At 40.4% G+C, this 22,015-nt stretch overlaps 1 protein-coding gene across 3 annotated transcripts; it reads left to right on the top strand.

The window, feature by feature from the left end:
- On the top strand, nucleotides 1-20,145 carry STIL (STIL centriolar assembly protein). 3 transcript variants are annotated; one of them, XM_040565255.1, is made up of 16 exons: nucleotides 1-210; nucleotides 863-970; nucleotides 2,610-2,725; nucleotides 2,829-3,016; nucleotides 4,020-4,267; nucleotides 5,083-5,166; nucleotides 5,325-5,411; nucleotides 7,042-7,189; nucleotides 8,311-8,420; nucleotides 9,256-9,358; nucleotides 10,177-11,232; nucleotides 12,576-12,741; nucleotides 13,555-13,780; nucleotides 15,723-15,915; nucleotides 16,519-16,769; nucleotides 18,622-20,145. In XM_040565255.1, exons 2-16 carry the CDS (start codon nucleotides 879-881, stop codon nucleotides 19,448-19,450), a joined length of 3,897 nt encoding a protein of 1,298 aa, XP_040421189.1. In that variant the 5' UTR covers nucleotides 1-210; nucleotides 863-878; the 3' UTR covers nucleotides 19,451-20,145. The 3 variants fall into 3 exon arrangements, with proteins under 3 accessions (XP_040421189.1, XP_040421187.1, XP_040421188.1); XM_040565253.1 differs by having other exon boundaries at nucleotides 9,244-9,358; XM_040565254.1 differs by lacking the exon at nucleotides 1-210 and adding an exon at nucleotides 236-703 and having other exon boundaries at nucleotides 9,244-9,358.
- Nucleotides 20,146-22,015: the final 1,870 nt, after the last annotated feature.

Here is a 22,015-nt window from a genome sequence, read left to right as displayed (position 1 = left end):
GCGGTTGGCTCCGCAGGGGGCGCGCCGCGATTGGGAGGGAGACGGCGCCGTCCCATTGGCTCGCTGAGGGCGGCGGGGGCGGGATTGCGGCCGGTTCTGCCTCCCGATTGGCTGGCGGCGGGGCGGGGCGGGCGCGGGGCGAGCGGCGGGAGCGGCGGCGTCTCCCCTCAGGCAGCGCCCTCAGGGCCGCCGGCGGACCCCGGCCCCCAGGTACCTCGGGGAGCCCCGCGGGGACGGGCCTCTGCGCCCCGCTCCCCCGGGTAAACAGCGGGGGGCTCCGGGGAAGCGCCCCCGTGGGAGGGCGGGAGGGTGTGTGCTGAGGGGCTGCCCCGGAGTAGGGAAGGTCGCCCCCTGAGGAAGCCCTCGGCCGGGGCTTTTTTTCTGAATAATGCTTTTTTATTTTCAGAAGCCTTCAAAGCTTAAACGGTTTGGGTGCTGACTTTAAACACTGAGCAAAGCAGCGTATTTGGAAGCTGATCTAGTGCTAAATTTGCTAAAGTGCTTTCTGTGTGCCACGGAAGTTTCTAACAACTTACCCCTTTCCTTCCCTACGCTGTACCTACAGCAGATTTGTTTCCTGACCTTTATCTGCGAACTTGTGTTTTGCCTACTTTCTAAGATTACACGAAGGAACTGTCCAACGGGAAACAAAAGTTCTGTGTTGACTTTGTAGTTCACATCCTTGATAATTTCCTAGGGCAAGGTTTGCACTGTGATTTGGGCCTGACAGAGAAAAAAAAAAGCTTATGTATCCAATTTGTTCTTTTTCTTAACAAGTTACTCATTTGCTGTGTCTGAAAAATACTATTTGAAAATGGGATTAAACTTGGTACTTTCCTTTTTGTCTTTGCCACCTTCTCAGCTTTGTCGCAGAAAGGATGGTCCCCTTCAGCTTCCCTCTGTCGAAGTACGCGCTTTGGGACCCGGTCCCCATGGGTGACACCATGGGTTCACATATTGCCTATTACAGGTATGAACAGGCCTTTTGAGGCGTCAGGTGGCTTACGTAAGAATTATGCGATTCAAAGCTTCATCTTAGCTTCTGAGTCTAGCGTATAAAAGACACAAAGGAGAAAGAAACAATCAGTGTGTTTGTAATAAGCTTATAGGATTTTTCTTTGAAAAGATTTAAGTGTTTCTCTTTCTGTGGGGTAATTGCAGTCAGGCGGGTTGGAGGTACCTTTGCCTAAACTAACCTACAATTGCTTTCTGTTCGCTTCCTACATGGAAAGGTGTAGAAGTAACTGCATACTTGTAGCTTTCTTTAACCTGCTTTTCCTTATCTCTAAATATCCAAAGGAAAGTATTTTTTGGCAAACCGAATGCAGATAGCATGCTTCAAGTAAAACTCGAAAAAACGCTAAGCGTTTTTGCTTGCTTCAGAAATCAGGGTTCAAATACCAAACGTTTTGATGTTTTTTTTGGCTAGAATGAGTTTGGAGGCAAATCTGAAGCACCTGTGAATTTGTAGGGCAGGATATTCCAAACCTGACTTTTAAATTTAACAGAGAGCAAAAATTGGTCTTTATTACCTAGGATAATTTTCATACAGATATATCTACAGTAAGATTTTCAATATTCACGCAAGTATATGAAGATCATTGTGACCGGAGAAGGACATAAAACATTTACTTTATATATGGGTAATCTTGATAAAAAGGTGGGCAGCCCTTACACGCAGGTCAGAGCAGCCTCCACATCTCCTTTCCACATAGTGCTTCATGAGTTTAAATTAAAATCTCCAAGTTTTAGCAAATTTTAAAATTAATTACTTTAATTTTTATGACGGCACTTTACTTAGCTGATCTCGATAAGAGGATATGAGTCATCTTCACAGTGTTCACGTAAATCAGTAGCTTCTCTTTGAACTTTCTCCAAGTCAATATCAGATAAGCTATGATGAGTTAGAATAATGTTGCTGTATTTACTAACCCAGATTCCAAACTTTTTACTGTTTTACCTTTTTTTAATGAATAGTGATTTTATAGTTACCTAATTCTTCTCCTTACATTGCTGTGTCTTCGAGCTCAGGCTGCTACTGCTTTTAGCATCCACGTTAAATACTGGGCTAAAAGGATAGGACACCCTGTCGAAGTTAGTTAAGCTATGTTGTTTATCTACTCTTTAAATTTATGAAACTTGAGTTCTGTGTTTTAGCCTTAATGTTTCTAACTTGTACGCCTTATATTAAAATAATTCACTTGCATGCATCTTAGTTCTATAACAGTGTTGCTCTTCAGCTGAAAAGGCTCTTCTCTCTTCTTGTTATTTATTCTCCAGGGGAAAAAATTGTTTCCACTCTGACCTTAGTTTGCAGGATTAATCAAGCCAAAATATTTTTGTTAAGATAATCATATAAAGCATTCTGTGAGTCTGCTCCAGTTAAAGTGTGTTCTTGAACGTGAATGATTGGGGCGATGCACAGAACAAGAGATAAAATCCCATGAATATTTTATGTAATATTACTAACTTTTATCTTTTTGCTGTTTAGAGCTTTGGGCTGCTGCTGTATATTTCCTTTTTAAAGGAGGATAAAAGATCTGTAAGCTAGTGCAATAAAGCACGTTAAAATAATTTGTGCCTTAAACTTGCTTGTTGTCTCTCTTTAGAAATCCAAAATTATTTCTGATGGAGAAAACCTTGCGACTTGCCTATCGCCACGCTAAGCAGAGTGAAAAGAAATTATTTGCCTGTTTTTTACTCGGGACTCTTGCAGTAGATGAAGGTAACTTTAAATATCAAGTAGACAGCCAATAGCGGTTGGTTGAATAAGCCTTTATCAAGGAGCCTGAGTTGTTGCTCTTGGACTCTTTTTGTTTATTTTCAAGATGGGGAAGGCATAAAGCTAACAATAGACCGTTTTGATCCTGGCCGAGAAGTTGCTGGTGGATCGGGCAAAGTTCCAACTGCGTCTCTTCCTGGAGACTTTTTGATTCGGTGTACAGTTAATGCCTGGGGACCTTCTTCAGACAGCATCATAGTCCATAGTGCTGAAGATATCAGCTTGGCTTTTAAGGTAGGCAGCTGCTGGCAGCTTTTGGATTTCTTAATAAACTGCCATCTAGGCAGGAGATTGGACTACGCACAGGGCTTAATTTCCACCAATTTAAAACAAAACTGGAAAAGTATTGCCTGGAGGAAGACTACTTAGTTGGTGATGTGAAAAGAGCTACTTGAGTGTCATTGAAAAGCGCATTGAAAACTACTCAGAATCAGTGGTCTTCACAGAAGTTCAGGGATTATGCTCTCTTTTATCTTCAACTAAAATCTTGCTGTCTCACCGTAAGTTTTCAGCTGGTCTGACCATGAAAAAGAGCAAGATGACTGTGATAGCAACACGCTTGCTTAAACAAGAAAGAACAGCTTTTTCTTTCAAATCTGCCACGAGTGAGTTGCGGTACTTGCATTAAAGTTCATTAAAAGTATTGCTAAGCAAGTGACTTGAAGGAAAACCTGTGAAGTCTGTGTAGGCTGGTAGGTACAGCTGAAATGTGTAAACTATTCTGTATTCTGTGGATAGATAATCCGGCAAATACACCTTCCATTTCTGTAATCATTTGCCTGTAGTTATTGCAGTGATACATTCAACTATGTATTTTATCATACAAATAGTACTTTACAACAGTTTTCTCACAGTGATACATCCACGTGTTAAAATACAAATTTCTTGAATGCAAGTAGGAAAGCTTCAATGGTCCAATTTGAGCCTTCTAGTTGCTGTTAATTTATTAATTTTTATACAATTTAAGTAACCCCAGGTTTCTGAATATATTATAAAGCAATGCTAGCAAATGCATTTAAGATGTGTTTAATTTCAAATATATTTTACATTATTATTCATTGCATTCAGTATAGCCATGAGCTTCGGAGGCATGGCTTATCTTTTTTTATATGGTGCCTACTGCAGCGCTAGCTATGGTGAATAATTTGAGTTCTTACTGCAGTAAAAATGGAATCATTGTAGTAATACGAAGACAACTTTGTGTAACTTAATTTTTTTTTCTTTCCCCTACTTGTAGGATCTGCAGCACAGCCTGTGCAGTAAAGATTCACTGGATCTGTCTAAACTGCTCACTATTAGAGCTCACATTGTTTTCACGGAAAACCTGGATAATCTAAATTTTAGTTTTCACTGGGCTTCTATTACCGCAGCAAATATCTTGGAATACACCCCTGTGAAGTCTGTCCCAATTATTCCCACAGCCCTAGCAAGAAATTTGAATGGTCCTATGAATATTGCGCAAGTGCAAGGAACTTACAAATGCGGGTAAGTAAAGGGTGATGCTCAAACTCCTTAAGTGGCCTGCCTGGTTGTTGTATGCCTTAAAACAGGGAGGTAGGAGACATCTTAGCACTTTGCATTTTAATAAAGTAACTGATGTGAAAAGAACGCGATTTCTGGTACCTAGAAAAACAGTACATTAAAAACAAGCAGGGAATGGGATCGGGTAAAACCCTTAAGTCGTTCAAGTAGGAGTTCTTGCTTTGGACCTCAGTAGAAGCACCTTCTGCTGAGGCAGGCTGAGGCATGTCTAGTCAACAAACCAGCTACAAACAGCATCCAGCTTGTGTAACGATATCAGTGCTGGCCCTAGAATGCACATCAGATGAATGTGAACAAAAGCTCTTTCTGTTAACCATGCTTATAAAGATGGTGTTGGGGAATTGTCATTCTGACTGGTAACTGCTTTAATAGGATGAACTAAGCACAGAACAGGAAAATAATCTGAAGCAACTGAATGCCGTTTTATTTGGTGAGAGACCTTATGAATGCCTTTCTGAAAGTTACTCAGATTTAACATGACTTGCACTTCTACATTCATTACCAGAATATTAAGTAAACGTGCTTGATAACTTTTTGATTGACACGGGGAATTAGTAAAAAGCAGTATGTATGGAGAAAGAGTGGGTTTATTTATTTATTTTTTTCCTCAGACTTCCTTCTTGCAACACTTTCTAAACTTTCATCATTCTTTTCAGGATTTTTCTGAAAGACTGACTTGCACAGTATTAATACTACTAATGGTGATGATAATAAAACAAACAACAACAACAAAAAACACAACTTCTGCTTTGTTTCAGCTACCTTACTATGGACCAGACAAGAAAACTACTTTTGCTGCTTGAGTCTGATCCGAAGGCATACGCTCTGCCATTAGTTGGAGTGTAAGTGTTGATTAATAAGCATAGATGTGTGTTAATAGATATATACGCATCTATTAATATATTAATACACATAATGGTTTGGGAGGTATTTGAGGGAATACACAGCGGAAACTTGCTAGTGTAGCAGTCTCTAATCGGATATTTCTTCTTACTTTTAGTTGGCTGAGTGGAGTTACTCATATCGGTAGTCCTCAAGTTTGGGCATGCTGCCTGCGATATTTATTCAGTTCTTCAATTCAAGAAAGGCAAGTCACTTGTCTGCAAAACATAGAAACTATGGGCTGCCTAAAAATGTATCCCCCAGAAATGTGTGGTAAATGGGCTCAAGGATATTTGGGGGAATTCTGTGGTGTGTGTGTTGTATAGGAGGTGGGTCTGTCTGCTTTAGTTGTTCTTCCTGGTTTTGACTTCTGCCTCAAATCTCTTGAAAGCTATAACTGAAGCGTTAGTGAGCTGGGCCAATATCCCCAAGAAAGAAGAAGGTAAATATTTACTGTCATTAAGGTCACTGCATTTTTCAGTTTAAATAAGATCTGGCAAGCAGGAAACACTTACATAAGGAGTGGTGTGTTTAGTCGTTGGGTTGTTTTTGAACTTTTCTTATGGGTGCTTTTTGGCATGTGGTTTCTCCCCGCTTGTATCTAACCAACACATTGAAGCACACAGATTTGCAGCTAGTTCTGTCTTGTAATGACTTCCTGCTAAGTAATCTATTTTTGTAGTTTTTTGCATTCTAATTTTTTCCAGTGTCATGTTAGTAAATAATCATCCCTCATTTTCTAAATCTTCTCACCTGTAATATTCGCCAAGTTCTATTTATATGGAAGCTGGAAGGAGGGAGTTCAGGTCTTTATAGTTTTAAAATGCTCTTCTGGTAAATAAAACTTTGGAACAAGCAGTATATGTGTAAGAATTTCTTATGCTTTTATTCATAGTTGCTTTTAAATTACAAAATGAAAATACATTTGGTGAACAGATGTTTGTAATTACAGAATAGACTTTTTTTCCTTAAGCAATTTAAATACACACAAATGCAGATAAGACCCCAATTAGATTATTAGATTTGGTAGTCAAGTTAGATGCTTGACTCTCATTAACTTTCACTGATTCTATCTTGGAAGTGGATTAGGTTGATTTAATGAACCATGCAAAGAGAATTAACCTCTGTAGGCTAACTGTTCAATCTGTACATCATATATTTTTAACTCTTAAGTTAAAAGAATCGTTTTAAAGTTGTATGTGAATGTGCTTTTTGAGCATCTTGTTCTTACTGCTTTCTCTATCCCAGATAAAAGGGAAAAAAAAATTGTTCTGAAAGCAGTAGTTCCTTTTCCTGGAAATGCACATTGTTTTCTTTATCCTTAATCTTACTTCTATGCTAATATTGATTGTTGTGTCTCACTGTTCCCTATCTATATAAAAACAAAAACAATAAAACACCTTCAGTAGTATACCTTTTCTTCAAAAAATCTGTTTTTAATATTAATGAGCATTTTTGGAATTCTGAGGAATAATGCATGCTACATGTCTTTATAATCTTTTCTATTGAATTATGAAAAAAAATACTATAATTTTTATGTTTTTTTTCTATACTATTATTGAAGTCTTCTAGGAGTTCATTTAAAGTACTAAGTGATCCTGAAGGGTTGAACTAGAAAGTAGAAAAATTATTCCCGCTATTTCTGTACTTTGCTTTAATTCTTGCATACGGCATCAGTCATAAGTCCCTCTGTTCTGTCTGTGGCTCAGTACCACCCAAAATACAGTAAGTCACCACACTGGTTAATTGTTCAATTATTTGCCCAATATATTGAGAAACTAATGGTTGTCTTCCGGTTTGTTTTTTTTTAAAATATGTATTTTTTTCTGTTTTAGGGTTTTCTCAGAATCTGGGAGGTTTCTTGTTGTGCTTTATTCATTGACACACAAAGACCCAGAGTTTTATGAGTGTGTTCCATGCCGTGGACAGACTGAATTAGGGTTTCAGCTCTTAACTTGCAGTGAAACCGTACACCTCTTTAAAGTAAGTGGCTTGGCTTCTTACTGCATCATGGTAGTTTAAAAAAATCAACTTTAGTGTAAGTACTTAAAGGAGGAGTCACTATAATGTGACCCAAATGAAACTGCAGTGTTTAAAAATGATGTAGCTGTTTAAAGTTAGATATGTGGGTTTTTTTGTTTGTTTTTGTTTTTTTTCAGTGATTTATTGTAATTTGTGTCTCAGAGTGAAAGCACCACCCAAGTCAGGAACTGCTCACTTTTCCAGTGGCATTTAAGAGTCTGTCTTTTAAAATATAGCATGCTGTGTTGGAATTTGCTAGTGTTCTTTCTTATTATGATTCTGATTTCCTATAGCATTTGTTAATCTGGTACACTGTGCTGGATGCTTCCACTGACTGCTATGGGTGATGCGTATTTGTATTTCCTTTCTGGAGAGCAAAGCTAGGAATGCAAAATGGAGTTCAGTGGCTGCTAACCTGCAGAGCTCTTCCTGTGATGCAGTAACAAAGCAGAAGCAATTCCATCTTTTTGCAAAGTAACTGTTTGAAAGAATGTGATACAGAGCCTGGGGGATATTTAAAAGGTTTGCAGAAATCCTAGGAATCTCATTTCTTTAAATGTTTTCCTGGGTGTGTGCAGAACCTGAAGCTGAGTTGTTCATTTACTCAGTATGTGCTCCTGGGCTCTGGTAGAGAAGCCGTTAATGTAACGTGTCCTGTGCTGTTCTACTGTGTGCTTTCTCCAGAAAAAACTTTCTGCAGATGGCAAAGCTTTAGTAACAGAGCCTTGCTTCAGTTGTCTCCAGGATTTTCCTAGCTGTATGTGAATAAGCATAGAACAGTTACTGTTTCTTATGATGGTGAAGGCCTGTGGAAGAGCATCTAAGCAGTTACAGCAAGGAAGCATCTGCTCATGGCTATAATTAGGCCAACTACTTTATAGAGTAGCAGGGGGAACAGTGTTAAACAGGAAGGGAAGCTGCCTGCCTCCTTGTAGTGGTAAAAGAATTGAGAAATGAAAGTAAAGGCCAAGCAACAAATAATCAGATATAAACTTCCTTAAAACTACGTCTTTGGGAGCAGTACCTCAGTAATCAAAAGTTGAAATTTGCATGCTTCACAAATACATAAAATTCCATTTCAGAGTGTTGAACCTTCGGACAAGATCCCTATCCAGTTTGAGTTGAGTGCAGAAAACCAAAATGCAGAAACTGAGTTCTTCAGCAGAATCTGCAAGAAACTTCCTGTTAGAAGGTAAATCTTTCAGATGTCAGCTCTGCACAAAAATGAGGTATTTTTCAGATGAGATTTTTTGATCTCTGCTGTGCAGGCTGGCAGGCTAGCTCTGACTACAGTGATGATCTTGCATTAAAATCTGAATAGGCTTGTGTTTATTCCTAGAGTTCATCTTCAAGTAAGATGGTTAAGCTGACCCTATAGCCAGAGAAAAATACTAATAGTGCTACTCTTCTTACTAGAGGTTGTAATTAATACAGTGGATATTTCTACAAATGTTTCTTTACTGATGGAGCTTAGTATTTTCACTCTGTTAAGTTTTCTGTGTCCTTTGATCCGAATCTGTAGCTGAAATCTACTTAAGTTGGTAAAAATTTGGTTTTGCTTCTGACTTTTCAGAGCTGAAACCTAGATAGGTTGAAACTTCGATTTTTGGGAACCTGACTTATCCATCAAATTTTTGGTTATCTGTGGCTGTAAGACAGCCTTCAATCTCCTTTAAACAATCTTTGCTTTAGCACTTTCTGTCTTTCTAACATAAATCAGTGCTTCACTGTTAGAATGTCACTTAAATACTGTGGAGAGATGCGGAGAGAGAGGATTAGTATCTTTTTTTTTATTGCCCAAAAGCAGCAAATGTATTTTCATTGCTTGGTCCCAGAGCTGTTTTCTGTTTTCCATATGAACTCCCTGGCTAACCAGGGAGGCGTGTAACTATTTCTAGGAAAAAATGATGCTGATATTTCACTGTAGACTGCACAATGACAAATATGAAGATTCGTATTAGCGCTGCCATATCAGACAAGCAAAGGTTTTCTGTTTGACTAATGGTGTTTGTTAGTCCTCCCCACGGTTGTTCACCCAGTAAGCTGTCAGCAAGTGATCACGACTCCGGTGTAGAAGATGAGGATTTATCCCCGAGACCCATTCCAAGTCCACACCCAGTGAGTCAACAGGTAACTAAGTAAACAATTTATCTAGGCTTCTCAGATTTTAGAAGATGTGATACTTTAAGCACTGAAGCTAGTTGTAAGGGGGTCAGAGAATGTAAAGCTTCTGCCTCAGATTGCTAGCAGGGGGAAAACAGAACTGAAGAAGTGGACTGAGAGTCTTAGCTCTGGCGGTAGTCAACCTGCCTTTGTGCCAGGGCTAGAGACACCAATTCCTGCATATGCTAGCATTTGGGAACAAAGATAGTAGGTTCTACTCAAGGAGTCTCTCTAATATTATATGGAATAGCCATGGTGTCTGAGGTAAAGAAGGGTGCTGCAAACTCCCTTTCTTGTATATTTCTGGGTAAAAAAACACACACAAAAAAATTTTAACTCGAGTGTGTACAAATATAATGAAATACCTGCAACAGAACATATCTGGTAATCCACAACTGTCATGTCCTTCTTGACCTCCTAGTGGGGGCTGTTATGTACCGAGTCTAACAATAATAAGAGGGAATATGTAGCCTATCTCTGGAAGGGGAAGGATTCATACTCCAGATTGATACAGAGCTTTTGTTTTGTAGACACAGCTGTTATGCCATATGAAAGCAATACTGTTGTATGAGAATGATCCTGGATATCTTTCTTTTTTCTATATCTGGATTCTCTAATCTTTAAAAAGGCATTTCATATATAGTTGATTTGGAGCTAGTAACAGTCAAATGCTGGTTCTAAATGGAAACACCATCTTGGAGAAACACTAGGAAAATTCTGCAAGCGAAGAGCAGGAAGCTCACTTTAAAATGCTGTCTTAAACTTGCCTGTGTAATTGTCTTCAGGTTACCAGGATCTTTCCTTCAGTTCCTGAACTGTCCCTTGTTTTGGATGGGAGCTTCATTGAATCAGGACAGTTGCCTAAGCCTGTGGGGACTTCAAGTGCTAAAAGTCTACCTCGAGCGCTACATCAGCCTATTAAAAAGAAATGGTGCTTGGGATCTATGTATTACCCCACCCAGTACTCTGATGACAAACAAAACTTGCCTGATAATATAGGAGATCCCTCTTCGAGGCAATTACCAAACCATTTAAATCAGAAAATTCCACCTTCAAGGCCTTCCAGGGGAAAGCAAGCTCAGCTACAGCAGCAGTTGCACTGTAAGAATGCCTGTCCTCAATCAAGAAAAAGTTCTGGATCTTCTCCTTCAACTCCTTGTAGTGGGCCTTCCCCAGATGCATCTGAGCACCAACCCAGAAGGCCACCACAAAGGCTTGCATTAAATCCCGATGGAGTTGCACAACAGGGAGAGCCTCCAGTTCGAAGAACCTCGGTGTCCAGTTCCAGGCAACTTCCTGCTGTTACACAGCCAGTCCTCTACAACTCTGTTTTTCCACCGCAGAGCTGCAGAAGACCACCAGAACTGCAGATGCCAGTTCAAGTTCCACCTTGCTGTCCGACCAGTGCATGCAACTGTCAGTTTCCTGCTTCTGTCCAAAATAATCCAATAAACTCATGGCAAGGAATTGGTAAAATGAGCCCCAAGCATGGAGCAGAAGTCCCGTCGGAAATGGCTCAGCAAAATCCATGTACAGTGCTCCATCAAAATATCATTTGTCCAAATATTTGCTGCAATCCAGGATATACCACAAGTAACCCCATAAGCATGGGATATCATGGGAAAATGGGGAACTGTTCTCTTGAAAATAGCTTGTCACATGGGATAAGACCGCCTTCAAGTGCAAGCCCCTCTAGTCTACAGTTTTGTGGAGCCCACTCACCATGCCTACACGTGCCTGCTTCTAAAGCAGGATCAGATAATGGGATGATGGGATTATCTCCAGATGCTTACCGGGTTCTTACAGAACAAGACAGACAACTCAAATTACTTCAAGCTCAGGTTTGTTGAAATGGCTGCCTTCTCCTCTGCCCTTTTAGTGGTTATGCTTTGATAGTTCCCCTGCCAGAGGAATTAAACTAAATGTCCTCGTGAGGACGAGAAAGCTTGTCATACCATGTCCAGTTTGGGGGTGGAATTAGCTCTGCTAATTGATGTCACTTAAAACAATGGAAACTTTTGACTTTGCTAGTTAAGCTTTGTATTTATTTTTATCATAATTCCAAAACACGAAGGCTTGTTTCCCTTTCAGCAGACTTTTACAATGCAAATGGATATGACTTCTATATAAATACTTTTATTTTTATATATATATATATATATATACGCTTTTCTATATTAAAAATTTGTGTATATATGTGTGTGTGTATCCAGGCTAGAGACAGACTGTAGACTTTGGCATGAATGTAAGCATACAGGTGAAACAGAGAACATTGTCATGTGTTACTTTACCCACCTTTCAAGCCTACAGCTTCCTGAGTTGTTGAGGCCCTTGATTAGAAAACTTTAATAGTCTGCAGCAAACTGGCAGGATTCATCAGGTGTTTGTTGCTGGGCTGGAAAATTGGGTTTTACTGGACTGACTAAGTTTTGTTTTGATACCAGGTCAAGTTCCTTGAAAGTACCTACCTCGAGTTACACTTCTGCGGGGTGTGATTTAGGACTGAAGAGCCAATATTTGAATTCTGCTGGTGATGAATGATGGGAATAGTACAATTCTAGGCAATACGCATTTTTCCTGCGTAAACTAGAAAATTGAAACTGAAATCTGCTATAGGTATAGTTCCTGCTTGTAAAATCAAGCTCTCAAAGCATGGATTGTGCGTGAAGGAGGGAAACCACTCCATCTGGTATAAATACCTTGGAGCTGTGAATTAATCAACAGGGTGGATAGAAATACTAGAGTAAAGATTGCCTGGGCAACCCTAATTTTATCATTTAAGTGCTCATATTTGTGATTTAATACAAAGCTGGTTTAACCCGGTATAGGGACAGTTGGCATATTAAAAGCTTGGCTGGTAAGTGAGTAATAGGCTTTGTATATGAATGAAGGAGACTGAAAATACTTCCAACAAGTGTGCTGTAAATAAGCTTTCCTCAAGTTTTCTTGGTGTAGGTCTGCCAGCATGCATAAAACCTCTTTATTTGCTAGCGCTGCCAGTGTCAAAAATGGTGTTTTGATTTATGCTGCATGCACGGCTGAGAACTGGGATGTTAATCAGACTTCTGTGGCAACGCAGCCTGGATTTGAATCCAGACCTTAGAGGATCCAGGTTTAATAATTCATTTCTGCCACTTTATTATATTTTCCTGTACAAATGATACCATTCTGATAACTGTTACAGATCCAACGCTTATTGGAAGCACAGGCTCGTCAGGCTTGTTCCTCCGAAACAGCCGCGTCTAGCAATGCTCAGCAGCCTGAGAAGCAAGGGGAACTCGTTACTATGGAAACTCAGCCCTCACCAGGTTTGCCCATGAGAAAAAGTGTGAGCATTGCTGTGAGCACAGGTAACACTTTATTCCTTAAGAACAGACTGGCATTGCTTTTTCTGGATGTTTCTGTGATTTTTCTCTGTACAGAGAAGGGAATGTATTGCAGAAATGTTGAACGTTGGCAAACATACACCTAGATACCAAAACCAGCCGAGTTTGTTTTGTTTTGTTTGTGTTTGTGAGTTTAGGCTGGAGTTACTTTAGTCTTTGGGCTGCAAAGGCAGTGATTTCCATCACTGGAGGAGTTATTTTTCCAACAGCTTTAGCAAGGTCTTGTATTTTTAATTATGACTTGTAAGAAAATATCCGCATCTTTTTTTTTTTTAAATATTAATACACTATTCTGAAAAGTAGTAACTATTATCCTATCTGCTGTTCTATTAAATATAGTATTGATACCATGCTTTCTGTAACTCATGCAGGTCTACGCATGGAAGGGAGATTGCATTCTTTTTAATTTTAGCAAATTACGCAGGTGTAACTGTAAGGTTACATATTAATGTATTGGTTCCAGTTTAATCCATAGAAAAAAAATCGGTTATTGTGGTAATTTGGTAAATTTTCAAACAGGTTCAAGGGCAGTACATTAAAACACTTTAATACAACCATTTATTTTCTTCAGGTATGCTTTAGGAGCATACTTTGTAACGTAGCACTTGAACAATGCTTTGGCAACTCCTAGCTGTTCTAAACCTTAAATCACTTTTAAAATGGCAAAAAAAAAACTCAATGTGAGCAAATGATTCCTCTAGCTTTACAAAACCAAACGGTTTCAAAAGATAGTAATGACTTTCCTAAATGGGTAAAAATCTTATTCTTCTCTTCTAGGTGCTAGCTTATTTTGGGATGCACCCTCAGAAAAACAGGATGACTCCATACCACAAGGAAAGAAAGAGGATGCAGAGATTTCTAAGGAAGACATAAACATTTCAATTAATGCTGAGCAAGATGCAAGTAACACAAGTATTGCTTCTTCTTTAAAGGTAGTTGACATGCCCAGCTTTGTAGACAGTGTTCATCTCGTGGAAGAAGGAGCTAATCAGAATACTCTCCAGTAAGTAACCAGAAATATCTCATGTTCACGTAAGCTGAACGACCTTGCAGAAGTTACTACTTTTTATAATTTTTCATAATTCTTTTGTGAGGATTATGAAAATGGTCACCTGACTTCAGTTGTGTTCTTTACCTTCTTTGTTTTTTTAATTATGCTTTGAATTGTACAGCTTGCCAAAACAGTTGTCTTTAGAGTTTGCATTTATCAGTCATACACATTTAGCTGGCTTACCTATCAGCAAGAGCTGATGGCAAAAGCCTTTAGCTTGGAAAAGCACGTACGGTGCTGGCAGCATTCCCTTTCTTACCTTAACTCCTGAGCAGAAAGCGGACACTGCTGTAGTTATTTGCTTTCCTACAGTGACTCTTCCTTTTCAGCATTCAGAACCATTTCAGTTCTGAGGGGCTTATGATTATATGACTGATTACGATATGTCCTCTGAATTTTTCTACATCGTGCAGCTAATTACATTGCGTATGCAAGTGCCACGTTCATTGATATTAACTACATTATTTTTAAGGTCAGATTCTTCAAGTAGCAATAACTAATCTCAGTCTATTTTGGAAAGAGATTTTAGAAATATTTTTGGTTATCTATACGGATGTTGTTTTTACACAGGGAACAGCTCAACAATTTGACACTTAACAATCTAACGTTCCCTGAGTATAAAAAGTCAAAGGAGGGGGAATATCCTTCCAGTGAAATTAGGTTTCTAAAATAATCGTATTGGGAAAGATGGATGATAATTAGGCCAAAATTTAAATATTCGTAGTCCTTGAATAAATATTATCCACAAATATGTAACACTACCAGTAATGTTACTGATTCGAATCGCTCTTTTGAATATCATGTTTTAAAGAAATGCCATCTGACGTTTCTCTTCAACTTGGCTACATAAACCTGGGAAATTGTCGTGTAAGTGTCTTATAGTAAGAACACAAAGTATCACTCAGATTTCTCTGAAGAGGAGGGGGACGTTTTTGGGACTGACAAATAATTGTTAGTATAACAGTAACTGATAACCTACATTGACTATCTGGTATGTCACGTGATTTAAATCTTATCGCTTTCAACACAGGCAATTGATTGTTCGGGTTCTGAAATTCCATTATCTTACACTTGTCTCTTGAGGAGGGACGGGAAGGGGAAGGAGGATCACTTAACGATCTCTTTGGGATGATAGTACTATTGATGTGTCTGGTCTCCAACGCTTTATGCAACGTACACACCAGATAGCAGAGGATGCAGAGCATCGTTTAACTCATTTTAGAATATTTACCCTTTTTATCTGAAAACTTCAGGGCAGATTATGATTTCTTTCACATTTGTTATAGAGAAACATTTCAACTAGGGGGTTGTTTTCAGTTTGTGATATTTGGTCTGCGTTCTGTATGTGTGTACTTGTAACTGTCTTTGAGAAGTTCTTCCAATGTGGTCTTTAAACTTCAACAGGACTTCTTTTTAAAACCAAGGTGAGTAAATGGTAACAAAAGATACCTTCTGAATAAGTCATGTTTCAGAACATATGGAAAATATGACTCATAACGGCTTTAAGTGTCCACAAAGATATTGAAAATGTAAGACTAACGCCAAAATTTTAGTGACTTATTTTATCTGCTTTAAGGTTAAGTCAGAGTGTCATTGAGTTTTAACAAATCCAGAGAAGCCAATGCTGTTTGCAAAATCATCATTTGAAAAACTATTGAGGCTGTTGTAGTCTTACCCTGCAGGCTGTGTTTCTTCAGTCCTCAAAAGGCCTCTGCTCCTTTCTGCAGTCATTTTATTTCAAAGTCTCAAGCAGAAGACAACCAAGAAATGTTAGACTCAATCTCCAGTGGTCTGTTTTCTCCTTTTCTGGTATTCATGGATAGGCACCAGTAGCGATGCCTTTTGTTTTTCTTTTCAAATAAATATATCTACTTATGTCAATGGTCTCTTTCAGAAACGAAAATGTTTCCCAAGCACTTGTTCACAATTCATCCTTACAAGAAAGTGCTGGCGTGTGCTTACAGGAAGAGCCAACAGAGGGAGCCAGCAACCATGTGGTGGTAACAAGTGAGCAAAACCTAGAGCCGCCCACCTCCTTGTTGCCCCGGCATCCATCAGAGGATCAGAAGCTCTACCAGGACTTGCTGGTAATTCATTTAAATTTCATATTCAGATCTGAATGCAACAGTTGCAACAACACACTGCTGAAGTCATGACGTGGTATTGGCATGACTGAAAACCACATGCAGTTTTTAAGTTGATATGATACGCTCTACAGAAAAGTTCCAAGTTTGCAGGTCTTCCTTTTAAGACCTAAATGGCTATTCCTCATTCTTCTGTGCATACATGGAGTACTGTCTACTGCCTAATAAATAATTCTGCAGTTATAAGATGGTATCAGTTAACTTTCCCCAATTAGCACCCTTTAAAATAGCACAGCACTTTACCTTCAAGTCTCTTAAAGGATGGAGGCTTTAATCTTGAAGCAGAATGTCGTGTTTAAATTCAGTACAGACTCTCACAGAAAGCTTGAAATGTAAGGTAGCACAGTGTTCCTGTACACCGATGTGAGTTTACGTGATTGCATCTGAACTGAATCTGAGTTTGGCTTGTCTGTCAGAACAAGCTGTTAACCCATCTAGTTGTATGGTAAGTTACAAAAGAACAAAACAATTTTCTTTCGCGACAGCTCCAGCATGTCATGATAATTTTGGCAATGTGGTCCCTTCCCTGCTCCCTTTTTTCTCTAGGGCCAAGTAAACCATCTCTTAAAGTCCTCAGAAGAGCAAGATCACTTGCCAGTAAAAACAGGATTTGTTAGTGATGGTCCTAAGTGTCAGAGTGTTGATGATGCAACTGAACAGGACTCCGAGGCTGACATGGGAGTGGTGGATAAAGAGAGCGTGATTAGTGCTACGCTCAAGCAACTGAGGAGTCTTGGAGTGACAATTGAATCGCCCAGCAAAATGAAGAAAAACACACACAAAGTGGAGAATGCCAGGTAAAATACCGGTTATTTTGAGTAGTGGCTTCTAGATCCAACCACAAATGAAGATTGGCTTAGTGAGTGAAGAAGGGACTGTGTTCACTGCCAATGGGGATTTGTTTGCAAGCTTGATCTGCATTTCCTGCACAAAGATGAAACACTAACTCATGCTATGGGTATTTCGGATAGCTTTAAGAGGTCTGTTAGCAAATTCAGTTTAGCTACGTGTAACTCAAGTAGCTCTAGCTGTGCATGCAGTAGCACACACTAGAGTATTACAGAGAGACATTGGTTAAACTTGGGAGGCGGAATGGTTAGCAGCTATAGTTATTTTTTGTCACTACTTCTTAACCCTTGTCTTGCATTTCACCATTATAAGTTATGATAGCAATTTCACTTCCTTATGTAATCAAAACTGGTTCTGTCCTAATCACTTTTGTAAGCACTTTGAATTGAAACAGAGGGAGGCTGCAGTGGCTGGCCAGGGAAACAGCCTTCGTGAAACAGAAGGAGGAACAAAATAGAACAGAACAGAATAGTTTTAGTTAGAACAGACCTTCCAAGATTGAATCCAACTGTCAGGTTACGTCAGGGCTGACCCAAAGTTAAAACGTCATTAAGAACATTATTTCTGAAGAAGTGTGTTTGAGGCATGGATCTTGTTCGTGTAGATGCTTATGGATAGGGCTGACTGCCTGATACGCCTTCAGTTTCATCCTTATTGTCTTCTTGATACTAGTATACAAGTGTTAGGTAAACCAAAACTGTCTCCTAATTAATCTTCTCTTCAGCTGTGTATCAAAAGCTATTTCCAGTCATACAGTTTCTGAGCGCTTTTCTCTCATTATCACTTTAATTTCATCAGATGCTTCTCCAGAATTTCTGTGCTACCTTCTTGGCTGCAGAGTCTGTTGGTGTCCTTTTAATGTCAATAATATGCTGAGAAGTGAACCTGTAAGACAAAATGAGAATTCTTGATTTTTTTTTTTTTTCAAAGCTGGGGCAGGGAGTGGGATTCTTCTTTCTGCCATGTTCATGGCTGATAAGTAATTCTGAGGAAAGGTCTCCAGCTCAACAGAGAAAGAAACAACAGTGAAACTCCATAGCCCGATTTGTGGTGGTGCATTTGGGTCAAGAATTTACTCTCCCTAAGCAAACTTCATAATTAGTGCTCAGTGAAATAGCAAGATTCTTAATGTGAGAAATGTGGATATATTAACTTCCTCTATGAAGCATGTACTAAATGGACTAGTTTATAACCACTACCAGTGTGCTAGAGCCTGTCCTGTCTTTAAACTAAACACTTAATGCGTATAAGGAATTATCGAAGCAAGGGGATGAATGAACATGTCTCGTACTGAAGGACGTCTTCAAAAGCTAGAACCTTGTCGTGCTTTGGAAAAGACAAGATGTCCTTGGTGTCTCTGGTACTGGGCTTATCTTATATTGAGATAAAAATTTGGGGTTAGACGGTAGCATGTAGTCTTAGGGTCAGAGGCTTGTAATTTCTCATTCACGATGAAAGTTGACAATAGCTCAAATCTGCTTTAAAAAGCAAAATCAGCTCTGAAATCAGCTAGAGGTTGGTTCTTCCTGGTAGCAGGGTTGTGGTCGGTATTGAATCAGAAGGGAATATCGTCAGTTCTCCAAGACAGTGTCTGAGCGCTGTCAGCGTGACTGGCTGGAGAGCTGCTCTGCAGGACGTGCAGAATGTCTGGCCTCAGCGCTGAGCAGTCTGCTCAAGCTGTGTTGCCCAGGAGGAAGGAGAAATCAACGCAGAGAGCAAAATGAAATTACCAGGTTGTACTGTGAAATGCATACTTCTTTCCCTGTAACGCTAAACTAACTTTTTGCTGCTTTATTTCAGCATCCTAGCATGCATAAATCCCGAAGCGGTGATTCCTGGACTAAATTACATGTCATTTGCCAACGTCAGCATGTATGGCTTAACTCCTAACGTGGTTGATCTGAGCATGGAAGCAAACGCTATAGCACTCAAGTATCTCAGTGAAAATCAGTTGTCTAGACTTTCTCTCAGTCGCTCAGGCCCAAATCCTCCTGCTGATTTCTCTTTCCAAGACCTCTCGCATTCAAATATGGACAAGAGCATGGTGGGCCTTAGCCTAATTTCACCAAACAACATGTCCTTTGCGACCAAGAAGTACATGAAACGATACGGACTGATACAGGGCAATGACAGTAGTGAAGATGAAGAGGAATTGCACGTTCAAGGTGGCAGCTGTGGCACTGACAAAAGTGAAAACGTGCTGCACAACAACTGTACCCCTGTGTTGGATGGCTTCAACCACTGGGCTGAATTATCCAAAAGAATAGATGAAGGACTCCCTGCTCATCTGAGAAGCCGCAGCAGAGAGTTGACTGCTAATGCTCCTCTGCCAGAATTAAACAGTCCTACGTTAAGAAACGTTACAAACGATTTTTTTCCTCCCAGAGCGGAACAAGCAAATGAAAACTCAGTTGAGGTTTTGAAGGATTTAAAATCAAACCACAAATTGTTACCTGGGAAGGTTGAATTCACTGAACGACCTGGCAGGAAATATGAAGGAGATATTAAAGTTTTCCCTGGAAATCTGCATACTTCAGCCCTTGGAACATTAAACCAGTCGCACAGCATGAACTCTGTTGGCACCATTCTTGATGTAAAACAACTCAGGCAACTGCCAAAGTTGTTCTGAACATCTCCAGAGATAACTGGCAGATGCTGCTTCAAATCTTAAGTGGGAACCCTCTGTAAAAGACTACAGGAAACCAAGGATTAAACTATCTTTTATGAGGTCGCTTTGTTGTAGCAACATTAAAATGTGCAGAACTGAGCTTTCGGTCCAGTTTGAGAGCCACCTCTAGATGCCTGGTCGAGTCAGTGCCGGTCAGCATTGAAGTGTGTTTGCACTCGTGTTTACAGTTAAGCATAATTTTAAAGTATCCAGGAGGTGAATCGACTTGAAGCCTTAAGGAAGCTTTAATAATGATGCTTATTTAAATGCTCTTTTGTCGAATTTTTTAAATACTGACTTCTACGTGTTTGTGCCGACTGTGAGCCATCGCTATGGTATGGCAGAGCAGGGGCAGCAGGGCTAAAGCACTAACTTCTAGAAGTCTGCTGAAACGTTTGGATTACTGTGTGGGGGTTGCGCTGGGTGGGAAGGGAAATATAACCATGGTTTTACTTTGCATAAAGTTCTTTTGAATTCAGGCAGGGAGGCACATGTAACAGGCTCTGTATCATGAAATCTTATAAGGAAATCGGGGAAAAACTAGCACTTTCATAACTTTTGTGTGTTTTTTTTTTTCTGAATGAATGTTTTCTATTTATTTAATAACTACGTATTGTTCGTAAAGGTCAAAGATTTCATTAAAAAAATAAAAAATCTCCAGTTGTTTGGTGCAGCCTTCATTTAAGACATTTGCTAATTCTTAGTCACTGTTCAGAATGACTAACAAAGTATGAGGATGTCACCTGGTAATAACTCTTCAGGAATCCCAATACTAGATGGGAGGGTAAGCAAATAAATAAAATGTTCCTCATTAACACACAGATTAGTCTGAAAGCTTTACAGTGTATTATTGGGATTGCTGTTATGGGACGATGGAAACTGAGGAGTTCAGCTATTGCTTTTCTGTTCAGACTTGGACTTTTGTACAAATTTTTAGGTGTAGTAGATGCTTCTGGGATTGTGGTGTCGGTTGTGTTCCTACTGGTGCAGGAAGCCCCAGGTGCCCAGCGCTGGCTTTGACAGCTCGGCTTCCTCTGGCAAGTCCTAAGGACGTGGCTCCACCAGCGTCACTGCAGCGAAACGCGGCTCCCTTCTGACCTCCTGGTCTTGGAAATGAGGCCCTGGCGGTGGAAGTTGCAATTTATTCCAGTTCCCACCATCCGTAACGGGGAGGACGGAGCCGAATGACATAGTGCCATCTGTTTTCTCCCTGGCTGCGGTGCATCAACACGCTTCGGGCTTAATGGGAGTCTGAACAAACTTTGTTTTAATGATGGCATTGTCTCAACACAAGTTCAGCCTACGGTGCTGACCTCGTCTTTCCTGCTCAAAGGGTGTTAAAGCAGAAGTTAAAGCAACCCCCGCCAGAGTCCCAGGCTTTTCCCTTTCAGAGCTGAAGGACTGGGGTGGCTCTGTTAGCTTACGGTATGTTTGATTATAGACTAACTGCTAATTAATTTATTACAGTAAGAGTTCCAGCATCTACCACCTCATGGGCCTTTGTGGGCTAAGAATCAGGCTTGAATTAAGCTTTTTTTTTTTTTTTTTTTTGGAGCAAAGCTGAGCTGCCTGGGTCTAGAGGAAGGCGGCAGCTTCACGCTGTGTCAGAATTTCTCTCCTCGCAGCAGCCTCTTCCATCACCAAGAATATTCGCTTCCTTTCAGGAAAGCTGCTACTACTTTTCCGTGCCGGGAAGAAGAGAGACTTTCCCACTCCGAAGTGCTAGCGGGTCGGGCACGAGCTTACAATCTGGCAGCCTGGTTTCTGCTGAAGTAGCCAAAAAATAGTTAATGTTTTTGGACATTCCACTGGGATGAATGAGGCAATTCATACCTCTGAGCTATTGTTGTAGGGTTTTGTTCTTTGTTTCCTATTGTAAAATGTCTGGAAACACAGGAAGATGACAGTTGTATTGGTTAATATTTTGAAGACTTTCTTCAAATGCTTGCGGGCTAGGAGCAATTTGAAAACAAAAGCCTAACTGCTTGCACGCAGCTCGGGACGAGGGTGTGGTATTAAATGAAGTTACGCAAATCGTGTGTGATCCTGGACAGCGAGCCGAGCCATTGAAACGTTCAGTTACTGACCGAAAAAAAATAAACCACCCTTCCCTAAAACCGCTTTTCTCCTTTCGTGGTGTATGGCTGGGAGATTTGGGGATGCCTGATGCCTTCTTCCCAAAGCACCCGCTGCAGCTCCGGGGGTAAATACCTGGAGAGTCGGTCTGGGTTTGCTCTGAGCCTTGGGAGATGCAGCGGGGAGGGGGCAGCCCCTTATAGCTGCCTCGCTGGCCTTTTCCCTGTTGTTCCCAGCTCCCCTTCATCACAACGAAAGCAAAACCTCTCCGGCTCTCGCCCCACGGCTCCTGGCCCTGCTCGGAGCTCGGCAGGTGCCGGGGGGCTCGGGGGGGGGGATCCGGGGGGGGCTCCGCTCGCAGCCGGGCCGGAGGAGGGGATGGCCCCCCGGGTCTGGGGGCCCAGAAGATGCTCGGCTTCCTAATCTGCGCGGCCCAGCCCCGGCTGTTCT

This window comes from Cygnus olor, chromosome 8, assembly GCF_009769625.2.
Source record: "Cygnus olor isolate bCygOlo1 chromosome 8, bCygOlo1.pri.v2, whole genome shotgun sequence".
In the NCBI taxonomy this organism is placed as follows: Eukaryota; Metazoa; Chordata; class Aves; order Anseriformes; family Anatidae; genus Cygnus; species Cygnus olor.
This window is presented reverse-complemented; position numbering and strand designations above follow the sequence as displayed.